This window comes from Saccopteryx leptura, chromosome 11 (assembly GCF_036850995.1).
Source record: "Saccopteryx leptura isolate mSacLep1 chromosome 11, mSacLep1_pri_phased_curated, whole genome shotgun sequence".
NCBI classification, from domain to species: domain Eukaryota; kingdom Metazoa; phylum Chordata; class Mammalia; order Chiroptera; family Emballonuridae; genus Saccopteryx; species Saccopteryx leptura.
In genome coordinates this window covers 65,340,810-65,368,129 of record NC_089513.1, presented here as the reverse complement: position 1 = coordinate 65,368,129, position 27,320 = coordinate 65,340,810, and the positions used below count along the sequence as shown (strand labels likewise).

The 27,320-nt window shown below is 50.7% G+C and overlaps 1 protein-coding gene across 6 annotated transcripts in view; it reads left to right on the top strand.

The window, feature by feature from the left end:
• LDLRAD4 (low density lipoprotein receptor class A domain containing 4) overlaps window positions 1–27,320 on the top strand; it is a 567,361-nt gene that overhangs the window by 202,125 nt on the left and 337,916 nt on the right. For 5 of the 6 annotated variants that reach the window (XM_066352252.1, XM_066352253.1, XM_066352254.1 and 2 more), the window contains one exon: window positions 15,247–15,712. In XM_066352252.1, coding sequence (XP_066208349.1) covers window positions 15,673–15,712 — 40 coding nt within the window. In that variant the 5' untranslated portion in view covers window positions 15,247–15,672. Of the gene's footprint in view, window positions 1–10,802; window positions 10,912–15,246; window positions 15,713–27,320 lie in introns of those variants that run through there. The other variant, XM_066352256.1, reaches the window with a different exon arrangement.

Below are 27,320 nucleotides of genomic sequence, written 5' to 3'. Positions count from 1 at the left end.
ATCTTTTTTTAGACTAGGGGTTTTAAGGCTAGCTGAGTTATCTCCTTAAAATAATTGTAGAGTTTTTAAAATTCTCTGATTTCTTTTAAAATGACATGTAGACAGTTATATTCTTCTTTGATAACGTATCTATATTTATAAATATTCTAAATATTTCACATATTAGCCACCACTAGTTTAATCCTCAACTCTGCAGAACTTGCCTTTACTTTACTTAGGGAATTCAGATTTGGAGGAGACAATTACATTTCAGTCCCCTAGTGATTATACATAACTTTTGATTATTCTGTACCTTCTTATCCATGCAGCTGGTCTCTCGAGGCAGAGAAAATGAGGGTGGGGGGTGATTGAAGCATGACTTGACTCCTTGTCAGCTGCTAATGCCAGAGGTGCCTACCTTAAAGGTCTGGCATGGGTGTGGACCAGTGGCTGATGATGAGAATAAATTGCTACCGTGGGAATAGCTGTTGGTTGCGTCTTTGGTCTGTGGAGAAGTTTCTAGAGTCTGGAAGGTTCGCTGGAGTCTAGATACTTGCTGCTCAGATGTGGTCCAAGGACCAACATCAGAATCCCCTGGGAGTGGGTTAGAATTGTGGAATCACAGACCCTGCTCCAGACCAGCTGAACTGGGATCTGTACCTCACTCAGTCCCCACAGGATCCGCGAGCACCTTAAACTTTGGGAAACTGGTCTAGAGCGTTGGGTCCCCAGAAAGACCAAGCATCAGAATCACCTTTGGAATGATTAAAAACTACCGAATTTTGATCCCAGCCCCCTGAGATATGGATTCATCAGGTCTGGGGTCATCCTGGTGCCCAGCTAGTTGGTCAAAGGGGTCACCTCTGGTTGGTAAAGTCATACAAGAAATAACAGCTGCAGATCCCCTCTGGTTGGTAAAAGGATGCCCCAGAAGGTGGGTCACCTGCGGAGTGTGTGTCTGGAGGTCTGCAGCTGACCTTGTTCCCACTTTGCTATGAACTTCCCTTTCTCGGAGACTCCATCCAAGAGGGGACATGCCTGTCACTTCTGAAGAGCCCACGGAGGTCTCCTGGCCGCGAGTCCAGCCCTGCCTGCCTCTCTAGCTAACGGGGATGCAGCTTCGCAGGCGGTCTCGCTACCCAGCCTCCGTTCCCTTCTCTTTCAGTTCCCATGGTAACAGATTGCAGCAGAACTGGGCATGGTGCTATCTTTACCCTGTTTTTGGCGATCTGAGGTCTGTTTCTATGGGAACTAGAAGGGAAAGAGATGGTAGTAGAGTAGCTAGACTGCTTTTAAATCTCAATGACAGCATTTGTCCTCACTCTAATAATACCCCTTTTGCCCAAGTTTACCTCTAGTCCCGGGACCAGTGCAGCTCGGAATGTGGCCGTGACTCGTCTGTAGAGGGAGGTGGGTGGCCAAGGAGGAGAGAAAGGGAGCTCTTTAAATATACTTGAAAATACGGATTCTTTTCTTTTCTTCCAAGAAGCCATTTCTAGGTGTTGGTATAAGTTATGTAAATGTCATCTTTATCATTTCTTGTATGATTTTATTGAATATAATATGTTTTTATTCAAAGGAAGTGGAGATAAGTTATTTCAATAGGAGCGATGTCTCTGGCCTGGGCACCTCGTGTTTGGTGGGTGTGAGGTAACCACTGCCTGTCTCTGCCGGCTGGTGTGGGAAGGAGGCCGAGCGGAGCGAGAGGGGCTGGCGGGCGGGGACAGGGCAGATACGCGGCAGATGGGCAGGTTTGGGTTTGTGGTAAGGAAAAGGTGAAGGTTTTTACCTGTTGAAGTAGTTATTTGAAGAAGAGAAGATTTAATTCTGATCTAACCTGGGCCCAGGTTTGTTCAACCACAGAGTGGAGTTCCCTGGGTCCCACTGAGATGAGGTATTTTTATTTTCTTTTCCTTTCCTTTCCCTCCCCTCTTTCTCCCGCTATTCTTACAGAGTGGTTGACTGACCACACCGTCCACACTTCTCCCAAGGGTCTGGCGACAGTGTCATCCCTGCCCATCTTCCTGGCTCCTCCTTCCTGCCTCCCCATGGGTGGCGGGCCTGTGAGGTGTCCTGGTGCATGTGCGTGTCCTGCGTGTGTTCTCTCAGTCACCACCTCTGTCTTACAGCGATGCTAATGCCTCACTTGCAGATGCAGAGACTGGGGCTCAGAAAGGTTGTGCAGATGCCTGAGGATGTGAGGACTGCCTAGAAGAACTGACATTCTGAGCCATGTGACCCCAGAGCTGTGCTGGCTCCTCTGAGCCCAGCCCTCTGTGGAGTGAGCATCTGTGTTAGAGCCCGGGGGATTACAGTCCCTGGCTACAATAGTTTGTCACCTAATGGGACCTGCCTTCCCCCAGCCTTCCCCCCCTACCCTCCCTTCTGTGCCCTGACCCTCTAGCCACCCCCCACCTCTGCACACCTCCCCTCCTGCCCACCCCCCTGCCCTCCTTCCTCCCCTCCCCCTGCCCTCACCGCTTCCCACCCTCTGCAACTCTTTCTTGTCCCGCCCACTCCCCCGCTCTCACTGCTTCCCACCCTCCTGCCCTCCCTCTTGTCCCCCCCACTCCCCGCCCTCACCACTTCCCACCTTCCTGCCCTCCCTCTTGTCCCGCCCACTCCCCGCCCTCACTGCTTCCCACCCTCCTGCCCTCCCTCTTGTCCCACCCACTCCCTGCCCTCACCACTTCCCACCTTCCTGCCCTCTCTCTTGTCCCACCCACTCCCCCGCCCTCACCGCTTCCCACCCTCCTGCCCTCCCTCTTGTCCCACCCACTCCCCGCCCTCACTGCTTCCCACCCTCCTGCCCTCCCTCTTGTCCCGCCCACTCCCCACCCTCACCACTTCCCACCTTCCTGCCCTCCCTCTTGTCCCACCCATTCCCCCCGCTTTCACCACTTCCCACCCTCCTGCCCTCCCTCTTGTCCCGCCCACTCCCCCGCCCTCACCGCTTCCCACCCTCCTGCCCTCCCTCTTGTCCCGCCCACTCCCCCGCCCTCACCACTTCCCACCCTCTTGCTCTCCCTCTTGTCCCGCCCACTCCCCGCCCTCACCACTTCCCACCCTCTTGCTCTCCCTCTTGTCCCGCCCACTCCCCCGCCCTCACCACTTCCCACCCTCCTGCCCTCCCTCTTGTCCCGCCCACTCCCCCGCCCTCACCACTTCCCACCCTCCTGCCCTCCCTCTTGTCCCGCCCACTCCCCACCCTCACCACTTCCCACCCTCTTGCCCTCCCTCTTGTCCCGCCCACTCCCCCGCCCTCACCACTTCCCACCCTCTTGCCCTCTCTCAGGTCCCCCCACCCCCGCCCTCACCACTTCCCACCCTCTTGCCCTCTCTCAGGTCCCCCCACCCCCACCCTTCCTCCTGCCTTCCCTGGGCCTCTGTGAAGAAGCTTGCTTAGGGCTCTACTGTAGAGCTGGGTTAGAATTAGTTTGTTCCTACCTGTCGACTTCAGGGGGAAGGGAATAAATAAGGAATCAACTTTGAGAGGGAAAGAGGAATATCTGAAAAGAAGATGCTATTTTTAATGCAGAGAAAGTTTCCTGTCAGGCTGAGGAGGTCTGCGGCATACTTAGATTATGAAAGGCCCTCACAGATCTGTGTAGCTGACTCTGGCAAGTGATGGGAACGTGAATAGTGACTTCGGGTTCCAGATTTGATGGTTACAGTTTCCTCCTGTCGCTGGAGCCCCGCAGTTTTCTTCGGTGGCATCCCGGACATGCTCTGGTCCCGATGTGACAGTGGACCTGCAAGACAGATTCACTCTGGTGCTGGCTCGAGAACACTGTTCGGAACGAGATGGTTCCGTAGCCACTGATCGGCGCTCCTGAAGCAGAGCACACTCAGCGACTCACAGACACCTGCTGCAGGTGCTACAACAGACTGCTTCTGGCAAACCCTCTGGGCTCTGCGGGTGCCAGCGCTGTCGCACAGGAGGGCATGCTTCTGCCCCTCTCAGGCTGCCTGGCGGGACACGCAGGACCTGTCTGTGCGGCTTCACCCCATGCACAGCACTCGTTTGCTTTTTTTTTTTTTTTTTTTTTCATTTTTTTGAAGCTGGAAACAGGGAGAGACAGTCAGACAGACTCCCGCATGCGCCCGACCGGGATCCACCCGGCACGCCCACCAGGGGCGACGCTCTGCCCACCAGGGGGCGATGCTCTGCCCATCCTGGGCGTCGCCATGTTGCGACCAGAGCCACTCGAGCGCCTGAGGCAGAGGCCACAGAGCCATCCCCAGTGCCTGGGCCATCTCTGCTCCAATGGAGCCTTGGCTGCGGGAGGGGAAGAGAGAGACAGAGAGGAAGGAGGGGGGGGGTGGAGAAGCAAATGGGCGCTTCTCCTGTGTGCCCTGGCCAGGAATCGAACCCGGGTCCTCCGTCGTTTGCTTTTACTGTGTAAGAGTACATGCATAGCCGTTGTTACCAAGGCAGCAGAGATTGGTCTAATGAACTCTTTCTGCTCGGCTGGCGGCCTCCCGAGCACACAGGGACAGGGTTTATGTAGTCCCATTAGTAAATGCCAGGCAGCCTTTGCCCTGTATTCTCTGCCCCCTCCAACAGCTGCTCTTCAGGACAGATGCACTTCCGTGGCGCTGCCCCATCCAGCCTTCCAGGAAGATGTGAAACTCTATCAGTGTTTCCCTAATATATGTGGAGTTAGGCCCGCCTGGCAAACGGCTCGGGGTGCTGGAGCCTGTTGCAGATGGAGCGTTCATTCTTGTGTGTAACTGGACCTCGCAGGGCGCGTTTGTCACCCTCGGACTGGTGCTGCTGCCGACCCCAGCTCTGGGGCCGGCCTCAGACAGGACTGTTTTGTATTATATTTTCCAGACATCTGCTGCAACGTTCCGTCTTAGACTTCCGTGACTAGATTACATTGTTCCAACAATCCTGACTGACAGGCTAAATGAGTTCTGTTTCCACAGTTTGGTATATCTCAGATGATGTCTTTAGCTCTCAGAGGAGAACCCGTGGGTTCTCTAAGGCAGTCACAGACTCGGCGATTTTCCTGGGATGACGTGCGATACATTGCTGCTTCTTGTGGTTCCCTAAACTGAGAGAAACTGCACAGCGGTTGAGCAGAAGTTTGCATTCGAAGAGCATGTGGTATGGGTCCACAACATGCTCAGAACCTCCTGCTCTCTCCGCAGGTAATCGGTACTTCTCCGAAAGTGTATTGTAATGGGTATCTTCAGGTGGCACGGGGTCTTTCTGCCGGGGCACCATTGCTAAACAACCCCGTGTGTACGTGTGCATACGTGTGCACACGTGTGTGTGATTCACAGTACACTGAATTTAGTGATGGGCTCCACTGGCCACTGTCAGAGCTTTGTAGCCCAGGTGTTCGGTGCCTGTCAGGTGTCTCTCTCCTTTTATGTCTGTCCCTGACAACACAGGCTTCTCTTTGGAAATAAACATTATTGACGTATATCTGTTCACTACTGTCTACCTGAAACTGGGTATTGAGTTGTAAAAAAAATGTAAAGTGGAAAGTTTTTTTTCCTAAAGGCATATATTTTTCAGAAAATGAATATGAGCAAACAAGACAAAACTACTTGGTGGACATTCAGGCATTCCCTGTGTGTTTTGATGAAGGAGGCACATATGTGGAGTTGGCTCTAAGGCTCTGTAAACAAGGGGCAGCTAAGAAACCTTTACTAACGCAAGCGATGAAATTATCCAGGGTGTTCATTTCTATCAAGAGCATTGACTGTTTTACTGTGGATCAGTTTGTATCAGCTTTTAAAAGGTTGGTGTTTCTGCTCCAACACCTTCTGTTGTAGAGGAGCGCTGGGCTGGCAGGTGTTCCCTCTGTGCACTTTCTTTTTTTTTTTTTTTTCTTTTTTTGTATTTTTCTGAAGTTGGAAACGGGGAGGCAGTCAGACAGACCCCCGCATGTGCCCGACCGGGATCCACCCAGCATGCCCACCAGGGGGCGATGCTCTGCCCATCTGGAGGGCGTCGCTCTGCTGCAATCAGAGCCATTCCAGCGCCTGAGGCAGAGGCCACAGAGCCTTCCTCAGTGCCCAGGCCATCTTTGCTCCAATGGAGCCCTGGCTGAGGGAGGGGAAGAGAGAGACAGAGAGGAAGGAGAGGGGGAGGGGTAGAGAAGCAGATGGGCGCTTCTCCTGTGTGCCCTGGCGGAGAATCGAACCCGGGACTCCTGCACGCCAGGCCGATGCCCCACCACTGAGCCAACCGGCCAGGGCTTCTGTGCACTTTCATTCTCGGATGGGAGAAGGACGACCCTCCCCATTATTTCCTGTCAAGGGCATATAAAACCTTGGTTAAATTTATTTATTACTATCTATTGTTGGTTTTTAAATTTGATATTTCAATATGAAAACATGACAAAAATTGAATATCAAAAGGCTGCTTTTTCTTTTAAAAAGAGAAGGTACTTTTTTTGTCATTTTTCTTTCTACCACATTTCATACCAGATACCTCACCCACACGTTTTCTCTAATTTTATATCCTTTCCCGTGTCTCTCTGTTATTAATTTCAACTGACACGGAATGATTTTGAGCTCAGATTTTTATCTATTGAGAGCTTTCAAAAAAAAAAAAAAAGAAAGAAAGAAAGAAAGATAGATCAGCTGAGAAACTACAAGATAATATGACATGTTGTGTCCAGTTAGGTCAGATAGGAACTGAACGAGGGTGAGTGGGGAATATGCTCAGAGATAGAAATTATCAGTCACCTGCTGAAGTGTGTTATAATCACACTTCACTATTATTTCTTTACCATTTTGGAGACTAATATTTTATATAAGCTTTCTCATTAAGTGCACCGTAGTACCATAAAGCAGATACCCTTGTTACTTCCATTTTACAGATGGGGAAACTGAGGCTCATAGGGGTTAAGTAACTGCCAAAATCACGTGTAGCCTAGAGTGAGGTAAGTCCACCGTAGTCTGACTCAGAGCCTGGCCTTTTCTGCTGCGCCTTGTTTGCATGCAAAGCTCTCATTTGAGCAGGTTTTAAATGGTAGAGGGTGTGGATTCTGCTGCAGACGGCCAGCCGGTACTTCTCACGTGGAGTGCCCTCCAGGCTTTGAGTGTCCTGTGGCCAGCAGCCCCTGGTGTACCGTGACCTCGGTACTTTTGTGCATCTGATGTAGGATGGAGGCCTAGGGTAACAATGAGATCACCCAGCTTAAGCTCAGATGTGATTCAGTGAAGTATATAACTAGCATTTATTGGGGACCTGCTGTAATCTGGTCCCTGTCCTCAATGCCAAGAATCCAAAGATTAACAAGAAAAGGTTTCTGTTGGGAAACACCTCTAGGCAGAAACGAGATAGGTACCATGGGGACAGAGGCTTGGTTTGTTTTGCTCAGTGCTGTTTCCCAGCACCTAAAATAATGCCTGGCTGGAATAATGACCCCACAAATAGTTGAACCACTGAACGAGAAGAGGCAGCTTCTGGGTCGTTGTGAATGCCAGGGGTCAGAGAAGGTCACGGGCAAGGCCCAGCTGTCCACCAGAAGGCTGCCATAGCTGAGGCAGGGAGAGGCTTGACCCGGAGAGCGTGAGTGCAGGTATTGGCAGAGCGGGCATCGGTGGGTGACGCGGGCAGCGGAGGGTGCGTGTGAGGAAGCTAAACCTTGTTTTATATGACTAGCTTGTCAACCCAGCTCTCCTGTACTCTCACCAAGGAGATAGATGACAACCCCTTCCCTTTCTGCTCACACGTGTTAGCCTTTTCTTTGCTTGTCATGCCCACTGCAAGCCGGCTTTCTCTGAAGAAATCCGGGGTGGGGACGAGAGCTAGGTGCGGAGCCTCTCAGAGCCCAGCTCCTGGTGTGGCCAGCCTGCCATGCCAAGTGGGGAGAGGAGCGACTCCTCATGCGGCTGCCCTCTGCTCAGCTGACACGCACTGGCACCGGCGAGGTGGCAGGAAGTGCTCAGCCTAGCTGGGGAATACTGCGGTGCACATCCACCTGAGCACGGCGACCCTGTGCCACGCTGCTGACTCGTGCCTTTTCCTGGGGCATGTTGGTGTTGTGGGCATGGTCCAGTGTGGGTTTGGGAAAGTAGAAACAGTCTCAGCATTCTCGGATCCCATTGGCGGTTGGTACGGATGTACACTGTACCCCTTTCTCAGCTTCTTCCTTTGGCCGATTTGCACGTCTGGGAGAGTGATGAGCTCAGGCCTACACTGCCACCGTCCTCTGGTCTCAGCTCTGCAGAGCCTTCATGACCACCATCACTTTCAGTGTGTTCCCTCCCCTCCCTGAGCCTCCTTCTCCTCCTCCATCAAATGAAGGGGAGGGACAGATGGCCCCTCACTGCTCCCTTTGCTTCTAGATAGGATAAGAAGATAGTTATAGACTTACTGATGCACCAGGGACAGATATCCTACTTCATAATTTTTGGGGGAAACTTTTTCCAACTTGTTATGAGTAGAAGCCTCAGATCATAGATCCTTTAGGGTTTATCAGGTGTCATATTTGACAAAGTGACATTTTCAATATGATACCATTGCCACTTTTTCCTGTTTGTAGTTTGTGTGTGTGTTTGAGATAAGTGTTTTGGACTTCTAACTTGCTTCCTGAAATGGTGATCTAAATAACTGGAGTCCTTCAAGCCACCCAGGGCTAGGATGACTTTGAGGTTGCATTTTAAAAGCTACAAATTGTTTTCCACCCTGAACCCCAGAAATTAGAAGTAACCTGATGTATCTGTAGCACCCCACCTCAAGCCCCCTGGCTGCAGGCAGCCCGTTCCTCTGACTTGTTCTCAGACTTACTTTCATCGCAGATTTTCCATGCTTGTCTGCCTTGTCCTTTTCGTGCACATTTGTCCCGTCTCCCTAGATCGGGGACCCTGAGTGTGCTACAGGGGCACACTCAGCTCACTTTGCAAATGGGGGAACAGGAGTCTGACAGACTGAAAGACTTGCGGGAGTCCTGTAATTGGGTCCAGAACCAGGAGCGAGGCCCTGCCCAGTGCCCTCCGCCCAGTGCCCTCTGCCTGGTGCCCTCTGCCCGGTGCCCTCCGCCCAGTGCCCTCTGCCTGGTGCCCTCCGCCCGGTGCCCTCTGCCCGGTGCCCTCCGCAGGCAGGGCCGTGCTTTCCTAAGGTTCTTTATTGCTGTTAGGAAATCTTGAGACTGACTGGGACTTGCCAAGGTCTAAACTGTCTGTGCATGAGGTAGAGACATTCATGTGGAGAAGTGTGTGTCCCTCTCCCAGGGCGACACCTGATTCAAGTTGTTTGGAAAGAGATCCTTGGGTTTCTTTTTCCAACTTTTCACACATCTGGTCGTTGCCACTTTGAACTTAAATGAACCAGTCCACAGTTGAGATTTTTTTTTTTTTTTTTTTTTTTTTTTGGTAAGCAGTACAGTAAAAGTCTTAATGTATTAATTTTTTTCATTTTGAAATTAAATTTAATGGGGTAACATTATCAACCCATTTTTTTTTTTTTTTTTTTTTTTTTACTGAAGCTGGAAACGAGGAGAGACAGTCAGACAGACTCCCGCATGCGCCCGACCGGGATCCACCCGGCACGCCCACCGGCGGGCGATGCTCTGTCCCTCCGGGGCGTCGCTGTGCCGTGACCAGAGCCACTCTAGTGCCTGGGGCAGAGGCCAAGGAGCCATCCTCAGCGCCCGGGCCATCTTTGCTCCAATGGAGCCTTGGCTGCGGGAGGGGAAGAGAGAGACAGAGAGGAAGGAGGGGGGGGTGTGGAGAAGCAAATGGGCGCTTTCTCCTATGTGCCCTGGCCGGGAATCGAACCCAGGTCCCCCGCACGCCAGGCTTACGCTCTACCGCTGAGCCAACTGGCCAGGGCGGGGTAACATTATCAATAAGAGTACATAGGTTTCAGGTGAACATCTCTATAACATTTGAACTGTTAATTGTGTTGTGTGCTCATCGCCCAAAGTCAAATCATTTTCTGTCACCATACATTTGACCTCTTTACTCTCCCTTTTCCTCCCCCTCCCCCTGGTAACCACTTCACTTTTATCTGTGTCCATGAGTCTCATAGAAAGAGGCGAGATATATATTTGTCCTCCTTTACTCTCCTCCCTGTCCCCCCTAAACATTTAACTTTTATCTGATGTATTAATTTTTATGTTTTTGAATTTTACAAACGTCTCAATGTGTCCAGGTTAGAACTGTCTGTCTGTCTCTCGGTGTTCCCTTCTCCCTGGGCCTTCTCTGGGGGGCAGAGCAGTGAAGGGCCCGTCGGACACAGGCCTGGGCCTCAGCTCAGGAGTCTGGGGCCTGGAGCCTCTCGGGCTGCTCGGTCTAGCCATCGCCTAGGTAACCGACACTCAGCCCTAGAAGCAGTCTGTTCAACAGTGAGAGGAAATAAAAAAATAAAACCGCACTGTTTATTCTTTACAAATTTTTTGAATGTTACTAGATTTTGAAAAAGGCTCTTTTCATGTCCCTGCTGAGTTCTGGCCCCTGTGCCCAGTGTATCACCCTGATGTTTCCTGACTTGCATGTGTCCGTTTTTACAGCGTTACTTTGAGGAAACCTCTGAGCTATGGAAGCAGTGAAGTTTTCACTCTCAGTGATTCCTAGGAAGACTGCATCTCGTAAAGGCTTTTATGCACAAGTGGTAAAGCAAACATATTCCACAACTTATTTGGTTGGGTTTAGTGGGTATTCATGTGTTTTTTAAATGGCCCTTCCTGTGGGGGTGTTTTTCCATTCAGTGTGCTCTATTTCCTTAGTAACTGTTGCTCCGTTAGGGGAGGGACTTAATGACATTTTTCAAGTGCAATATTGAATTAATTATTTCCTGGTTAGTCCTACCCACCTTCCCAGTATAAATTGTGTGTGTGTGTGTGTGTGTGTGAGTGAGTGTGCACTTGTGTGCATGTAGACGACAGGATGATGGTAGCCTGCTCGCTGTAGAGGGGTTCTTGCATGTGTGGCTCAGGATTAGTCTGTGACCCTGTGGCCTCGGTAAGTTGCCTCTTTCTTTAGTCTTTCTCTCTTTTCCCCCCTTGATTTTCTTTCTTTGGCTATTACTGGGCTTGAAGGCTTTTCTGTCTGGGGACCGACCTGAGATTCAGAACTAGCACGGGAAGAGCAGTGTAGGGGCGGGACACGCAGCGATGAGTCCCGACTCTCCTGCACACTCACTACCTTTTGTGGCTCTTATTTAACCTCTTTGGGATTAGAGTTTGCTTTCCATGCACTGAAAGGCTTGAAGGCAATGACCTCTCTGGGCCTTTACTGGACAGGACGTTGCATGAAGTATGAGTGCAGTGGGATCACTGCCTATCATCACTGTCTCAGCCTAACCTGATGGGTGGTTGGAAAAGCTCTCGCCAGTTCACAGGCTCAGGGCAGAGCAGCTCAGGACTGCTGCTTGTCAGTTCTCTGTTGGGGGCGGGGTTTGTAGGTGTTTGCTGAGCCCTCTCTGTGTACCCCTCTGAATGCCGCGGCCTTCATCCATTCATCCTTCATCCATTCAGTCAGTAAACGTGTTTACTGCGTGCCTGTCAGGCGTCAGGCAGTGTCTTAGGTACTGAGGGAACCTGGGTATCAGCTGGTCACTGTCCTTGTCCTGGTGGCACCTAAAGTCTAGCGCGAGAGGTGGGCACTGAGCAATCATGACCCCTCCACGCAGCCGCAGTTATGGTAAGTGCTGGGAAGCCCGGTGACTGAGCTGCGAGCACAGCCCGGGAGATGGTCTGGGAGGCATCTCTGAGGAGGCTCGTTTGAGTGAGAGGAAGGTGAGTGGCGGCATGAGCAGGGGCCACATGAGAACGAGAGATAGGAAGGACAGCGGACAGAGCAACAAGTGTACAAGACACTCTCAGCTTCCCGGCCTCTGTGCTGACTCTCGGTCACTAAGCTGTGAAAGCATACGTCTGATTCCCAGACTGTTGGGTCATCTGACATTTTCTTACTGAGCATGTCGGTGTTTCTGGCCCTGTTCTGGATGCGTGGGTCCCTCTCTGAGTAGAAGAGACTCCAGGTTCTGGAAGACCCTCCCCCTCTTTCTTATCTATTCCTAGAAAGCGTATCTTGTCTGTGATGTTAGCAGGTAAGGAAACACTGAGAACTTTTATAGTTTCATTCTAACTTGGAAATTGCATATAAGGAGACTCAGAGTATATGTAGGAATATGCAAGCTATCCTTTAATGAGAGAACACAATTATGTCCCGCTGTCCTTTGTTGGGAACCACACACATCATGTTCTAAAAATCCTTTCCAAGACCACGCCTGAGGCCTCAGAATGAACTGTCTCACACCTGTTGCCACAGCTCTGTTTCAGGAGAGGCAGTTAAGAGTTGGTGAGTGCGATAATGGCAGTCAAAGAAAAAAAACCTTGTTTCTTCTATTTCTATCTACAACTGCCTCAATCTTTCCCATAGCCATTTGCAATATTATATAGAATAACTTGATTTCCCTTCCCTCCCTCCCTCCCTCCCTCCCTTCTTCCCTCTTTCCCTCCTTTTTTTCCTTCTTCCCTCCCCCTCCCTCCTTCCCTCCCTCCTTCTCTCTTTCTTTTCTTTATCTCTCTCTCCTTCCTCCCTCCTTTCCTTTGCTTTCCTTTGCTTTTCCTTTTCATTTCCTTTTCCTTTTCCTTTTCTTTCCTTTCCTTCCTTCCAAGATGGACCCCTGCGTGTACCCTGACTGGGATCCACCTGGCAACCCCTGTCTGGTTCTGATGTTTGAACCAACCGAGCTATCCTCAGTGCTTAGGGCCGACACTCAAACCGGTCAAGCCACTGGCTATGAGAGGGGAAGAGAGAGAGAAGGGGGAGAGGGAGGGGAAGATAAAAAGGTAGTTTCTTCTCCTGTGTGTCCTGACCTGGGATTGAACCTGGAACCTTGGGCCGACACTCTATCCACTGAGCAAACCGGCCAGGGCCTGATTTCTTAAAACATGAAGTAGCATACCTTTTTCAATGAAACAAAGTAATGTAAACAAAAGCCCCACAATAAAACAAAAACCTCACCATACTCAGTTTGTCTCTGAGTTCAAAGAAAGAGAACAAATAAAAGCTAACATTTCTGTGCATTGAAAATATCATTGAAAAGGGCAAAGAAAATTAAGGTTTTAAGGCTAGTTAGGCTTTTGTTTTTATCTGGCAATTCCATGTCCTGAAATTGATAACTATCCTGCATGTGATTAGTACTTTAGAAGTTGGTGCAGGACTTTGAGATGCTGATATTGTATGTGTTGGTCATTTTATGTGGAATATTTAAACTCAGTGAAAACTTTTTTTTTTTTTACATTTTCAAGCACTTCAAAACCACCATATACATAAATTATTTCTAATTAAAATAAAAATTGTACCTATTTATTAAACTCAAGCACTCATACTGAGATTGATATTGCAGGTGCATGAAGGCAATAGAACTGAATTTCTTAATATAATTAAAAGACTGCATTAATACATTAAGTCTTCCTTATAAGTAGTTTCTATTAGTAATGTTATGTTTTATTTCCTTATATTTATATATATGTATACAGCAAAAAGAGGGTTTCTTTCTGATATGTGCTGCTTTCTTAGATTCTGTTTTTGTTTGTTTGATGGTGAAAAAGATAAGATTATATTTTCTAAAAATTGGTTATAAATTAATTTGGTTGAAGTGATAATAATGGAAAAAATGTTCCTTTTCTTCAATACTGGAGATTTGCATTTGGATTCCGTTTTAAAGTCTGGTCCTTTGGGCTTCTGATATTTTGTTGTTAACATTCTTTCTTGTGTAATATAAATATAACAACATTGAACTATCCTAAAGTATTTTGTAAAATATTATTATGTAATATAGATGGAATAGTTTGTAGATTAAATATGCTCTTTTTCCCACTCTTAAAAAAATTAATATGAGCCCTTGTTTCCCCCTTAGAGTCATTTTTAAAATGTTTCAACCCCAGTCCCTCCTAGTGGGCCAGCCGAGGATGGGACCCTGAGGCCCCATTTCTAAGACCTCAGGAGTGGGCTCGGTAGATGGGCTTCCTCAGGGTGTCTGGGAACCCCAAGCGACCTGGGGAAGGACCGTGTAAGATTGTGCGGCCTTTGTGGCCTTTCTCAGAGAGTCTTGGAGCAGTGAGCGCTGTGTGGATTTGTCATGTCTTGGCCCTTCACAGGTGCTCAGGAGGAGGTGCTGAGCTGCTCTCCCAGTGCCTCCTGGAGCCTCCCAGTGCCTCCCAGAGCCTCCCAGTGCCTCCCGGAGCCTCCCAGTGCCTCCCGGAGCCTCCCAGTGCCTCCCAGTGCCTCCCGGAGCCTCCCGTGCCTCCCAGTGCCTCCCGGAGCCTCCCGTGCCTCCCAGTGCCTCCCGGAGCCTCCCAGTGCCTCCCAGAGCCTCCCAGAGCCTCCCAGTGCCTCCCGGAGCCTCCCAGTGCCTCCCGGAGCCTCCCAGTGCCTCCCGGAGCCTCCCGTGCCTCCCAGTGCCTCCTGGAGCCTCCCAGTGCCTCCTGGAGCCTCCCAGTGCCTCCCAGAGCCTCCCAGAGCCTCCCAGTGCCTCACAGAGTCTCCCAGTGCCTCACAGAGTCTCCCAGTGCCTCCCACAACCTCCTAGTACCTCCCAGAGCCTCCCAGAGTCTCCCAGAGCCTCCCAATGCCTCCCAGGGCCTTCCAGAGCCTCCCAGAGCCTCCCAATGCCTCCCAGGGCCTCCCAGAGCCTCCCAGAGCCTCCCAATGCCTCCCAGGGCCTCCCAGAGCCTCCCAATGCCTCCCAGGGCCTCTCAGAGCCTCCCAATGCCTCCCGGGGCCTCCCAGTGACTCACAGAGCCTCCCAGTGCCTCCTAGAACCTCCCAGAACCTCCCAGAGTCTCCCAGAGTCTCCTCGTGCCTCTTGGAGAGTGCCTCCCAGAGCCTCCCAATGCCTCCCAGGGCCTCCCAGAGTCTCCCAGAGCCTCCCAATGCCTCCCAGGGCCTCCCAGAGCCTCCCAGAGCTTCCCAATGCCTCCCAGGGCCTCCCAGAGCCTCCCAGAGCCTCCCAGTGCCTCCCGGAGCCTCCCAGAGTCTCCCAGAGTCTCCCCGTGCCTTTGGAAAGTGCCTCCCAGAGCCTCCCAGAGCCTCCCAATGCCTCCCAGGGCCTCCCAGTGACTCACAGAGCCTCCCAGGGCCTCCTAGAACCTCCCAGTGCCTCCCAGAGCCTCCCAGGGTCTCCCCGTGCCTCTTAGAGTGCGTCCCAGTGCCTCCCAGAGCCTTCCAGAGCCTCCCAGTGTTTCCAATGTGATCATGTGCTTTTTCTTTTGGCCTCTGTGGGTCCACAAAACTTAATGTCCCTACAGGTCTTCAAGAAAGTGACCTCTTTCTTTTTTATTTCAGCAAGGGGAGCGGTGAAGCACGGAGGAGAGCAGATCAGACCACAGCGAGCTCTCGGACGTGGCCGCGCGAGGGTCGTGGAGGATGCTGGCATCCAGCCGCTGAGGAGGCCCTGGCTCTGAGCTGGGAAAGCAGGTCTCCGCGGGACAGCTCCACCTCGCCTGGGCTCACCATGGCCTCCCCTCTCTGGCTGGACGGCTGATGTGACCGTGTGCCCCAAGAGCACACACTGCCGGACTGGGGGCTGGCCCAGGTGCCACCTGCTCTTGGGAGCAGGGCAGGTGGGCATCCGATGCTACCCAAAGCTGGACGGGGCAAAGCAATGGACTCTGACAGGCTACGATGGAAGTGACCTAAGGCCTCACCCGGGAGGTTTCCCCTGGACAGGACTGCTTAAGCGTCGGAGCACAGGCTTGTCTGGGGAGCAGTATGCAGGAAGCTGGTTTTCAGGCCACAAATGCTTTCACAGGTGAGAACTTTCCACACTTAAATGGAAACTTTATTTCGACTCTTAGCTGATAGATAATAAAATACCAGACAACTGTACGAAATGAATGTACATTTGCATTGATGAATTGAAGGCCACACAGAGTCAAGGGGCTCAGGCTGCTATAGTGATTGATTTGGACAAAATAGTAGCATGCTTCCCTCTCTCTAAATATGAATTTGGAAAAGCATTTGACAGTTTACGATTCTGCTTCTGTTGAGTAGTAGGGCATACCCCGCATCTTCCACGGCATTGTTCTCTAAGGAAGGCTGCCTCTGGCAGAGTGGTGTGTAGAGATTGTGTTTTTCTTTTCAGACTGGGAAGACTTCGAGTGAATGAAATGATTGCTGATGAGTGTCCTCTCCCTTCCCACCTGTAGTCCTCTTCCTCAGATTTAGTTGTGTGCAAATGCTGGGGGGGGGAGGGGTGTGCAACTCTCCCGAACTAATCTTGCGGTGAGGATGCTTCTCTCACGAATGAGCTCGCTGAGAAGCCTGACGTCACTGCCTGACATTGACTTACCCCCTGGCTGCCAATGTGAACACTTTTCAGGGAGCTACTTAGTCTGGCTAGTGCCCCAGAGCCATGGCCTGAGACTCAGGGCTTTCGATTTGGGGTCCTGGTTCTTTGATTTGCTTAACATCCCAGAAAGCCACTTACTCTGGGCCTCTGGCTCCTCGTTTATAAAATGGGGGCTGTGAAGTTGCAGAACCTCTTGGAATTCAGGGAAAACATTTTTATATAAAAGAGGTTTTTTTCTTTGCTTGTTCTGTTTGGTTTTTTAAGAAAGGTAGTAGCATAATCACAAGAAGTGACATGTTCTCTGGACCTGTGAGTCCTAGAAGCCAGTGGTGGTTCACCTTCTGTGGGGAGAGCAGGTCAGGTTGCTGCCGTGCCCGGAAGAGGTTGCGGCTTAGGTTTGTGAGCCGCACGGCTTCGGTTGGACTCTGCCTTCTCCACCGGCCAGAGGTCAGCACCCGGACAGTCACTGAGCTCCTTCCCATCTTCCTCTCCGCCCGCTTGTAAACCAGATGGTGGAGTGCAGCTCTCACGATGTGCTCTGGAGAAAAGTGAGACAATGTATGTGAAATGAAAAGCAGATCCGATCCTCTTCAGGCCTCGGCTGTGTCCTGACGTGGTCACAGTGTGAAGCCAGGTCACCTAGCCAGTCCTTTATGCTCCTTGTGCTCTGAGCAACCTCTGAGCAAACTCTGTAGCTCTCTCAGCACCTGCATCTGTCACGTGGGAGCCTCCGTCCTAGAGGCTGGGAAGCACCCCCCGAAGTGGCTGGGCCCATTGAAACCTGAGTGAAACAGCTACACAGATGGAGATTTGAAGGCACAACGGCCTTTAAACCTCCAGCCTGGCTGGATCAAAACCATGCCCTTCCGTCTCCCTTAATGCATTCACCTCTGTTGTTTCAGTCGCAGGAGCTGTTCCTTCGGGGAATGCCACCTCCCTCTTTGGGCAGAGGGTGACAGGCGGGGCCGTGACATGACACACCTCTGTGAAGCCTCCGGGTGTGCTGACCTTCGAACTCTTTTTGCCCGTTTTCCAGGAGATAGCTGGGAGAAGATGGGTCTAGGAGGTGCAGGAAGGAAGCTCTTAGAAGCAGTTCTTCCAAGAAAAGAGAAGGAAGAGAGGATGGGACAAAGAGAACCTGAGGAAGCATGGCGCATGGTTCAAACTATAGACTTGCCCAGCCTGACCTGTGGTGGCGCAGTGGATAAAGCATCAACCTGAAATGCTGAGGTCGCTGGTTCGAAACCCTGGGCTTGCCGGGTCAAGGCACATACAGGAAGCAACCGCTATGGGTTGATGCTTCCTGCTTCTTCCCTCTTTCTCTTCTCTCTAAAAATCAGTAAATTTAAAAAAAATGTAGACTAGCCCACAGGTCGGTTTCTAGGTACACCGCCTTCACTGTTCTGTGCGTGGCCCTGGTCTGTCGTGGGTCATACAGACACATCATGTCCAGTCGCCACCACTCGTCGGGGGGCTCTGCAGCTCCCCTGTCCCGAGAGAAGGGACTCCTGCAGCCCATCTGGATCCCAGGCTGGCCTGATTCTGGCGCCTGAGGGCAGCAGGCTCTGAATAATGAAAACCGCTAGGTGCTGCCTGGAGAATTCGCAATAGTTGGGATGGTGCCTGGCATATTAATTAAGGCCCAAGTGAATGGCGGTTATTATTATGACTATTGCTGCTTCTGCCACGGGCTGTGCACAGGGCCCCGTGTCTCTGCCCTACACACACATGTATAGGAGAAGCCTCCTCTCTGCCGGGTTAGTGTGGACACGCTCTTGAAGCTACTCATATTTTCTTATCTCCCTGTAAGTCCTGTTTTCCCCAAGAACCCTTTTTCCTTACAATTTTGGCCTTCTCCATTGCATCAGCCTTGCTGAATAATAATCATACTATCACTCATAGTAAAATAATGACCATGGCTCACATTTTATGAGAAACTCACTGTGTGCTGTACCTGTTTCCTCGGCCAGTCCTTACTTACAGGGACTCTGGTGCAGTGTCTGTGGGCTGGCGCTACCGTTTGGGGCACTCAGACTCAGCAGGAGCTAGATCGAGCTGGTGGCCTTTCCAAATCTTCTAGCTCTGTATGTGACCTCAGTTGCATGTGGGAGGTCACCTGGGGAGCCCTCCCACCGCCTGGCTCTCACCCTCAGAGATTGTGATTTCACTGGGCTCTGCATCTCCTAGCCCTGCTAAATCAGGACCGGCACCCTAACAAGATTACCAGGTGCTCCGTGCACTGAAAAGTCTGGGAAGCACTGAGAGCCAGCACTGAACAGGGCGGGGATTAGAGGTGAGGGATGGATGGGAGAGTCATTTCTCAAGAAGACAAACTGTCTCTTCCCATTCCTGCAAGGAGGATCATTGAATTAAGTGATCTGCCCCTTCTTAAGGAAACTGTCAAGGGTTGAACGTCAGTTGTCAGAGCTGGGCACAGGACCTGTGGGACAGCGGTCTCAGCTCCCCGGTATTTCTAGGAAACAACCAGGGGTAAAAAATACAGGCGTTGTAAGTACCTGCCTTCCCCGGAGGCATCTTTATTCTCTGCCTGCGCTTCTCATCTTTCGTTGCTCACGTAGTTGGTAACAGTGACTTAGGATGTAGGGTGAAGCTGACCCTCTGTCCCTGCCCGAGCGGCTAGCTGAAACTGTAGCCTTAGACGGAGGTGAGGCTGATGCCCACCCCCTGCGTGGTTGGCTGTCCTGTGTGTTACGACTGTAGTCTTTTCTTATCCCAGGGCAACTGTAGATGCTGATGTTTTACTTGTTGGAATTCAAGATAGACAGATTTTGCTGATTCTCTAGGCTAATTGGAAGAAGACTTGCTTTCGATAGCTTAAATTATGAAGGGGTTAAGGCACTTTTTCCTTGGCTTTAAATCTTGTTTTAGGGCAAGACAAAAGTTACTATATAGCTAACCATACCTTCACTTAAAAAAACTTGTCTTATGTTTCTGTGCTCATGGTGGGAGGTGTTTCAGATTCCTATTTAATAAGGACGTAGGGGCCGCAGCCCGGCTCGGGGGGGGGGGGGAAGGCCGGGGGACTTGTGTGTATTTGTGTCTGGAGTGCATGCAATTGCCGTGGTGGGAGCTTGGAAGGCCCCGCTCCTCACGACACTGCCGGCCCACCTGTGTGGTTAGTGCTTCCCTCCTGAGTCTTGCTTCCTGTGTGAATGTAGGTATATACTCACATGGCACACACTGCAAATTCAACTTCCGAGTTAGCATTTTCTTGCGTTAGTTGTTTCATAGAGGAATCTATGCATTGTTTTTAATTTTCTCAGAGCATGTAATTTAGAAACAATTTAAATCATTTAGATGCTATTTTATAACAAAAAAGTTAAAATTTCCCCTTTATAAGCAATATCTGCTCATTATAAGAAAATTTGGAAAGCACATAAAAGTCTGAAAGAGAACAATAATTACCCAGACAGAGTCTAGCCCTGGGAAGCTTTCCACTATCAACACTTCGGCTTACGCCCTCTCAGTATCTTTCCTGTGCGAAGTTTTCCTATGGAACTGTGTTCATAATATATATTCCATGTTATAACCTGATCATTATTCCCTTTTCAACATTACATTACGAGCATTTTCTTTTAAATATAAATTGCTTCATAATATTCTTTTATGTATGTGTGTGTACTTAAACTCTAAAATAGTGCCCTAATTGTTGGATATTGAAGCTTTTGACAGCTTTTCCCCTGATGAATATGGCTTTGATGGACACCTTTGTGCGAAAAGCTCTTCTATACAACCTTAGGATAAACTACTGGAAACAGAATTATTAAATCCAAAGACGTGAACTTTGTCAAGGTCTCTGGTTGAATTTCCGGGAGACCTTTTGGTCCAGCGTCTGAGAGGGCAGTGAGCTCAGTTTCTCCGACTGCAGGTCCCTGCCGTCCAGCTGGGGGGTGGGGCTGCCCTGCTGGCTGTCATGAGATGAACTATGCTTGTGGAGCACACTGTGTTGACAAGGGCCACCTGAGTGCCACAGTTATGACGACAATGCTAATATATATTTCATTTGGGCAAAGGGAAACTCAAGCGTCCTAAGTTTACTGTTTTATTCTTTCAGTCCGTCTTTCTGCGTGGCTGTAGTGCACTGAGGTGATGATGTAGCTAAACAGACTCCAACAAGATAAGGTTGTTGTAAAAACAAACCCCGGTGCCTCCGGGCAGATAGAAGTGGGCCTCCTTCCAGGATGTCAGTCAATCCTGCGCTGAAGCGTCCTAATAGTGATGGGGAATCTGGCTGAGGCCCCTGCACTCTGCACGGCTCGGAAAGCTCCCTGCCTGGGTTATCGCAGTGTATGTCCTAGAGGAGGTGCCGGCTTGAGGTCCTAACCGCTCCCGACCCCCAGCGCCACACTCACGTGCTGTAAAGGTTTTGCACTATCTTACTAGGTTCTCTGAATCACTTCATTCAATGTTAGAAAAACGTTTAACGTTGGATGACTAGGTAAACGAACTAAATTCCTGTAGAATTTGCAAATCTTTCTTGTGAAAAGAGTAATCGGATCTAGTCGTTAAATAAATTATGGTTATTTCACTCATGAGGGGAAGGGTAACAGCTGATTTAATAGTTCTTAGGTATCTGAAAGAAGTATCTATTTTAGAGATGATGATGACCAGGTTTACTTAGACATTAATAAAATAAAAAAGTATCACTTTAATTGAGTGGTTAGGTTGCCTGTTTTTTCCCCCATGGAATTGTTCACACTGGCCGGAGCGCTGGGACCCTGCGTGGGGTGGAGGGGCCTTACCGAGGGGTGCTGGAGCTGCACTGACCCAGGGCTCTGGAAAGCCCAAAGGATCTTGGGTCATCCCCCTCTTACCACCCAGACCTTCAGCTCATTACTCTTCTTCCAGACCGCACCGTGTGCTCATCTATGGAAAACCTTAGCCCACACTTTCCAAAGTTGCGGGGAGGATAGTGAAGGCTGTTTCTCAATTAAATGGGCAGGGGGTGGATTTATAGCCAAATTCTGAAAGAAGAAATTTAAATGGTTCTTTACTGTAGAACTTCACAGAGTTTAGTATGAGACTCCAATGTGAATCCCAGATAGGCAGGTGGCTGGCAGCATTTCCCAAAAGAGAAGACCTTGCCTTGAAGGCTTTTTAGAAAGAAAAACCTGGAGGGCCACTCCCCACAGCAGCCCGCAGTATGCAGTCCTCCCGTCTGCTGCCAGGCGTCCCTGTCCCGCAGTGTGGGTGCGGCAGTTCCCCGACAGGCTGCTCTCACTGAGCGCGGGACGCAGAGCCCTCACCTGACGCAGGGGAAGCGCAGCGGCTGAAAAGACTGGACTCACGCAGTCTGTATTTCTGCCTTCATTCCCAACCCCCTCTTGTGCTGCCAGTGCTCTTTACAATGCAGCTTTGATCGTACTTTTTCGTGCCCTAAAACTTTCCTGTGGCTTCTTCTTGCTTCCCCCAAAAGAGTCTAGACTCCTCATCCTGGGGTTTGAAGCAGATGCCTCTCCCTGGTGCTCACAATCTGGAGGTCGTCAGGAGCCACACTGGTACCTGGTGCTGAGCAGGTGCGTCCGAGCCGGGGTCGTGAACCAGGGAGGCTGCGGACTTCTGCGTAGCCCCCGGCCTGTCTTCTCATTGACATCTCTGTCATATTGCTTGGCTTCCTCTCCAGAGGCCTTGGGGGCAGTGACGCCGCAGTCATCAAGGTCACAGTGTTTGCCTGTGTGGGCTCCAGGTGGAGTCATGGGTTAGCATCTGCTTATTTCAGGACATCGTTCAAATATGACAACAGAGAAAAAGGATGCAGAAATAAGCATGCTTGACCTCTGGGGGGATGGGGGACGCTTTGTGGCTCCGTTACAGACATTAACAACGGTGAGTATGGTACCAGGGACATTTTTCCTTTCACCTGACTTTGGTGTTCTAGAACATTAACAAGTCAGTGGAAGGAAGATTCCTCTTGTTTCCAGAAGCAGGGTAACAGTGCGTGTTCCTACATACCAGGAGGCAGTGCGCAGGCCGGGGCTCCTTCCCATCAGCAGGAAGATAAGAAACCATGCTGGTCTCCATCTACTGCAGGCCGGGGGCTCCTTCCCATCAGCAGGAAGATAAGAAACCATGCTGGTCTCCATCTAAACTTATTTTTTTCCTTTGTAATAAAATGTCAGAAAATTAAGGGTGTTTTCCTTGTACGTTTGGAATTGTGTTCCCATTGATTTCAGATAATGATATTTCATGGAGTTGACAGAAGGAATAAAGATTGTCTTCTTGTGCCAGGTGTTTCCACATATGTGATTTCATTCAGTTCTTGCGACAGCCCTGGAAGTTGTGCATACTGTCTCCAGTTTATTCATTTTAGAGAGGAGAGGGAGAGACAGAGAGAGAAGGAGGGAGGAGCTGGAAGCATCAACTCCCATATGTGCCTTGACCAGGCAAGCCCAGGGTTTCGAACCGGCGACCTCAGCATTTCCAGGTCGACGCTTTATCCACTGTGCCACCACAGGTCAGGCCCTGTCCCCGGTTTATTGGGAGGGGACAGCGTAGGCCCAGAGAGGGCCTGCTCAGGGCCATGTTGATCAGCGGGCTGCAGCGCCAGGGTTGAGGCACAGCCTGTCTGTGACGGTGCCGGAGCCAGAGCCGGAGCCAGAGCCGGAGCCGGTGCCGGTGCCGGAGCCGGAGCCGGAGCCTCACGACTCAGCTTCCTCTGCTTGGGTGGGAGAGCAGGAAACAGGCTCTTCCCTCAGCAGCCGGGGCAGGGAGAGAGGCACAGACGGAGAGGGAGAGGAAATTGAAACTGCAGACTGAACTTGCATATTAAGCGTTTGTGAGATAGTAATGTCTGTGTTCTAACTTGGAAAATACAGACTTTTCCGGGTCTACCTTTTGGCACAAGCTCACCAATCTTTACGTCGTTCTGCTTTTAGAATGCTTAGGAATGAAAGCAGGAATGAAGGGTGGTGGTGACAGTCGCCCAGCCAAGGTACATGTGTTTAATGCCACAAAACTTTACACTTAAAAATGGTTGAAATGGTAAATTTTATATTTAGGTACATTTTACCACAATAAAAACAAGAAATTTTGAGAAAAGAATTAGTACTGCTGAACGTATCGGAAGAGCTCGGGTTTGGGCGGGGGGCTGAGGGGGGGGGGGAGAGGAGCGGCAGGAAGACGCGTGGGGAGGTCTGGGGGCAGGGCAGGGGCTTGTTTGGCTTCAGGGCTGGTTTCTGTGGGTGTGCCCACAGCTGGACGTGCTGAAGATCTGGGACTCCTTTCCTATTGGTTCAGTGCTCATTGGGAGGAGAGGTCAAGTTTGGGTGGGCTGATGGTGTCCAAACAGCTTCTGTGCTGGGGGCTCGAAACACATGGTCCCACTGAGCAAAGCAGAGGCACTGCCGGTAAGCGGCCCCTTTCGCGCGGAGGCAGTTTAACAACCGTCAGTTATTACTCGGGACTTACTTCTTCTGTACAGAGTACTGATCGTAGCGCTGCTTCCGGCCTCATACGGTGCTCACGCACAGGGACGTGCTAAATGGTTTCCCCCAACTCCTGATATTTGTAAAGTTGCCTGGGGACCCCAGTACTATGCTGGTGCTCTGTGTCAGTGTGGATTGGCATCCCGGATAGCTCCTCCGCTGGCATGCTCCCGAATCTGGTTTTCCTCAGGGGGGTAGGGGTGAAGTCGGAGTTTGAGCCGGGACATCCTGGGAGGCTGCTTTCTGTGCACAGCACGAGAGATGGGGTTAGAGCCTTACTGTTTCTTTTATCACTGTAGGTTTTGTCGTAACTTGGGCTGATGCACGGCCTCCCAAGCTACCATGTTGATCTAGAAAGAAGGAAGGAGACTGACAAAAGAGGTGCCATGTAAGTGGTGAGAGACTGCTGTGACCACCTTACGAGTGTCCAGCCTGTAAGGGGAGGGGCAGCATTCCAGAAACATCGTGTGGAAGAGGTAGCTGTCACTCCAAGTGTCGGTACGGCGGCCTGTTGCTGGTTTAGGGCCCTGTGCCCCTTCTGCTCCGTGCGTCCCTTTGTGTGTTATCATTTGAGTTCCTGTGTGTCCTCACTTGTGCCTCACACTGACTTCTGGCAGTTGGCGATGGGCATCTCCTTCCGAGTCTCCTGCACCGTCTTTGGCCAAGGACTCTTAGACTCAGTTTCCGTGCTTGTGCTTTGAAGTCTAGCTGCTCTGTGTACCTGGCCCCGGGTGTTCCCTGCATCTTCCCGTTCTAGAGCATGTTGTGGGGACAGTGCTCTGTGAGCCGGAACCTAGGAGACGCTGTACCAGGGAGCTCCCTTTCCAGGGCAGACGTGTGTGAACTACACGGGTCCTGCTCGCCCTGCACACCACTCCCTTGGCCACTGAAGCTGTTAGCTCCTTTTCCTTTTCTTTCTTTTTTTTTTCTTTTTTTTTCTTTTTTTGTATTTTTCTGAAGCTGGAAACGGGGAGAGACAGTCAGACAGACTCCCGCATGTGCCCAACCGGGATCCACCCGGCACGCCCACCAGGGGGCGACGCTCTGCCCACCAGGGGGCGATGCTCTGCCCCTCTGGGGCGTCGCTCTGTTGCGACCAGAGCCACTCCAGCGCCTGGGGTAGAGGCCAAGGAGCCATCCCCAGCGCCCTGGCCATCTTTGCTCCAATGGAGCCTTGGCTGCGGGAGGGGAAGAGAGAGACAGAGAGGAAGGAGAGGGGGAGGGGTGGAGAAGCAGATGGGCGCTTCTCCTGTGTGCCCTGGCCGGGAATTGAACGCTGGACTTCTTCTGCACACCAGGCCGACGCTCTACCACTGAGCCAACTGGCCAGGGCCCCTTTTCCTTTTCTTAAACATCCAGCCTTGACCTTCACTGATTACCTTCTGCTGTTGTCTAGTTTTAACTAAGTCTACAATGAATATCTGCATATGGTGCATTATTCTTACCTTCTCAGGGTGAGGATTTAGAGAGAGTAAATGATAGTAACTGAGTATTACTATTTGTCAAGCAGTGTTCTAATCAACTTTCTATACATATAGCCTCATTTAAGCCACAAAACAATTCTACAGAATTGGTGCTATAATGAAGCCTCTTTGACAGATGAGGAAACGGAGGCCTGAGGTTAAGTCAGGTCACACCCCTGGCAAGATGAGTAGCTGGGATTGGAACCCATAGTCTCCAGAGTCAGCACAAATGGCTGCACTGTGCCTTGTGCCCGTGGCGAGCCAGCCTTTGTCAGGAAGCACGGCATCCACAGCGACCTGCAGTCCAAATGCTGCTCTCGCAGCACTGGGTTAGTTCATGGGGAGATGCACAGTACAGTCGTGTGCTCCAGAGAACTTGCTCTGTAGAGGCGTTCTTAGACTTAAAAACGATAGCATCATAGCCTGTGTGCAAACAGTGGTTCCCACTGTATGGACTTACAGGCCTATGTACCTCCTTTCATTTGGGCTCAGTCGGGCCGCACAGCAGGGAGTCTGGCTGTGCCGGTCTCTCAGACAGTTTGGAAGTAAGAAGCACAGAGCACCGTCTGGCTGTGCCGACCTCTCAGAGAATTTGGAAGTAAGAAGCACAGAGCACCGTTTTTCTTGCCGTGTGTGTGCAGCCCGGGGCGGCCTGGATTGTTCAAAAATCTGGCATATTTTCAATACAAACCTTGTTCCTTACAAAGTCCTATTTTTCCCCCTTAAAAAAAAAAACATAAAGTGAACAACAAAAATATTTCAGTTATTTGGATATATTAGCTGATATTCTAGATGGAAGAAAGATCTGTCCACCTCCTGCTCTTGTTTGTTTCTGCTCCCGTGGGCGATTGGACCTTGGGCGGCAGCTCAGGGTGCAGGGAGGAGGTTCTGTTGGACCTGCAGCATGGAGACCACTGTCCTCTCCCCCAACCCCTGCACAGGGCTATTGGTCTGTACCAAGGACACAGCAAATATAGAAGAAGGCGAATTTGGACTCATAACGTGTGGGTTTTGATCTAAGCCTTACAATTTGGGGAAGTTATTTAATCTAGAGTAGACAGCAGGGTTTTTTTGCCTGAGACTGGAAGTCAGGCTCACACTCCACACAGCTGTGACAGCTATAGAGCGCCTGCTGCTCGAGGCTGCCCCTGGCCCTTCGTGGCATTCCGGCCCTGCTGGAGGGGCCAGGAGCTGCTCTGTGAAGTGTCCTGGCGCCCTGGTGGTGGGACAGGACTCAGAGGCAGGTTGTCCGGTTGAGGCTTCTCCAGCCTGGTCCGGGCCTCTGCTGCACCTGCCTTTGCTTCTGTTTCACGCGTCTGTGGCACACTCACCGGGTGCGAGTGTGGCAGGGAGCCGTGGTGGCCTGGGCTGACACTGTTTTGGTGTTGAGGCGCTGGGACACATAGGTCGTATCGGAGTGGGGGTTATGGATGGATCTGACAGTTAGTTCTGTCTCTGGCCTGCCCTTCTATGGGTTTGTGATGTGTGAAGTCAAAGAACAGGATCTAATGTTGCACTGTTTAATGTTTTGAACAACTTTACCTTTTTTTTTGGGGGGGGGTGAGTAGTTGTTTGGTCAAAACTATTTTCTAATGTTAACTATTAATATGTTGGCCTAACGTATTTGACAAACCCCAGGAGAAGTCAACACGGGGAAACTCATCCTGCTTGTTCTCTCCCTAGCGGTCCCCAGGGTGTCCTGCTGGAGCTCTGTCTGCCTTGGGGTGTGCCCCTTCCCTCCCTCTCCCCCCCTTTTCCTGTTCACTTGCCAACGCTGTGTCTGTTCCCTCAAGAGGCTGTGCCCTTGTGACCCGAGTGGCGAAGGCACACTGGAGCTGTGGACACGCGACCACTGGGTCTGCCCAGTTCTGCATGAACCTTCTCCTTCTCTGAAAGCATCATCATCTGCAAGCTCAGAGATGTGTGAACGCCCACTTTCCCAGGTGGCGGTAGAGAGCCATATTTTAAAAAGAGCACATGGAAAGTGCTGTGTTAATTTTAAAATGTTACACGAGAGTTAATAAATCAAAAATCATGGTTAGATGACTGAGAGCCCTTGTCATCTCTCAAAATTGTACCAGTTGGGATGATTAATTATATATATCCGATCACTGTACTTTTATGGCTGATGTCCTGACTAAAGGGGTGACTCTTTTCTGG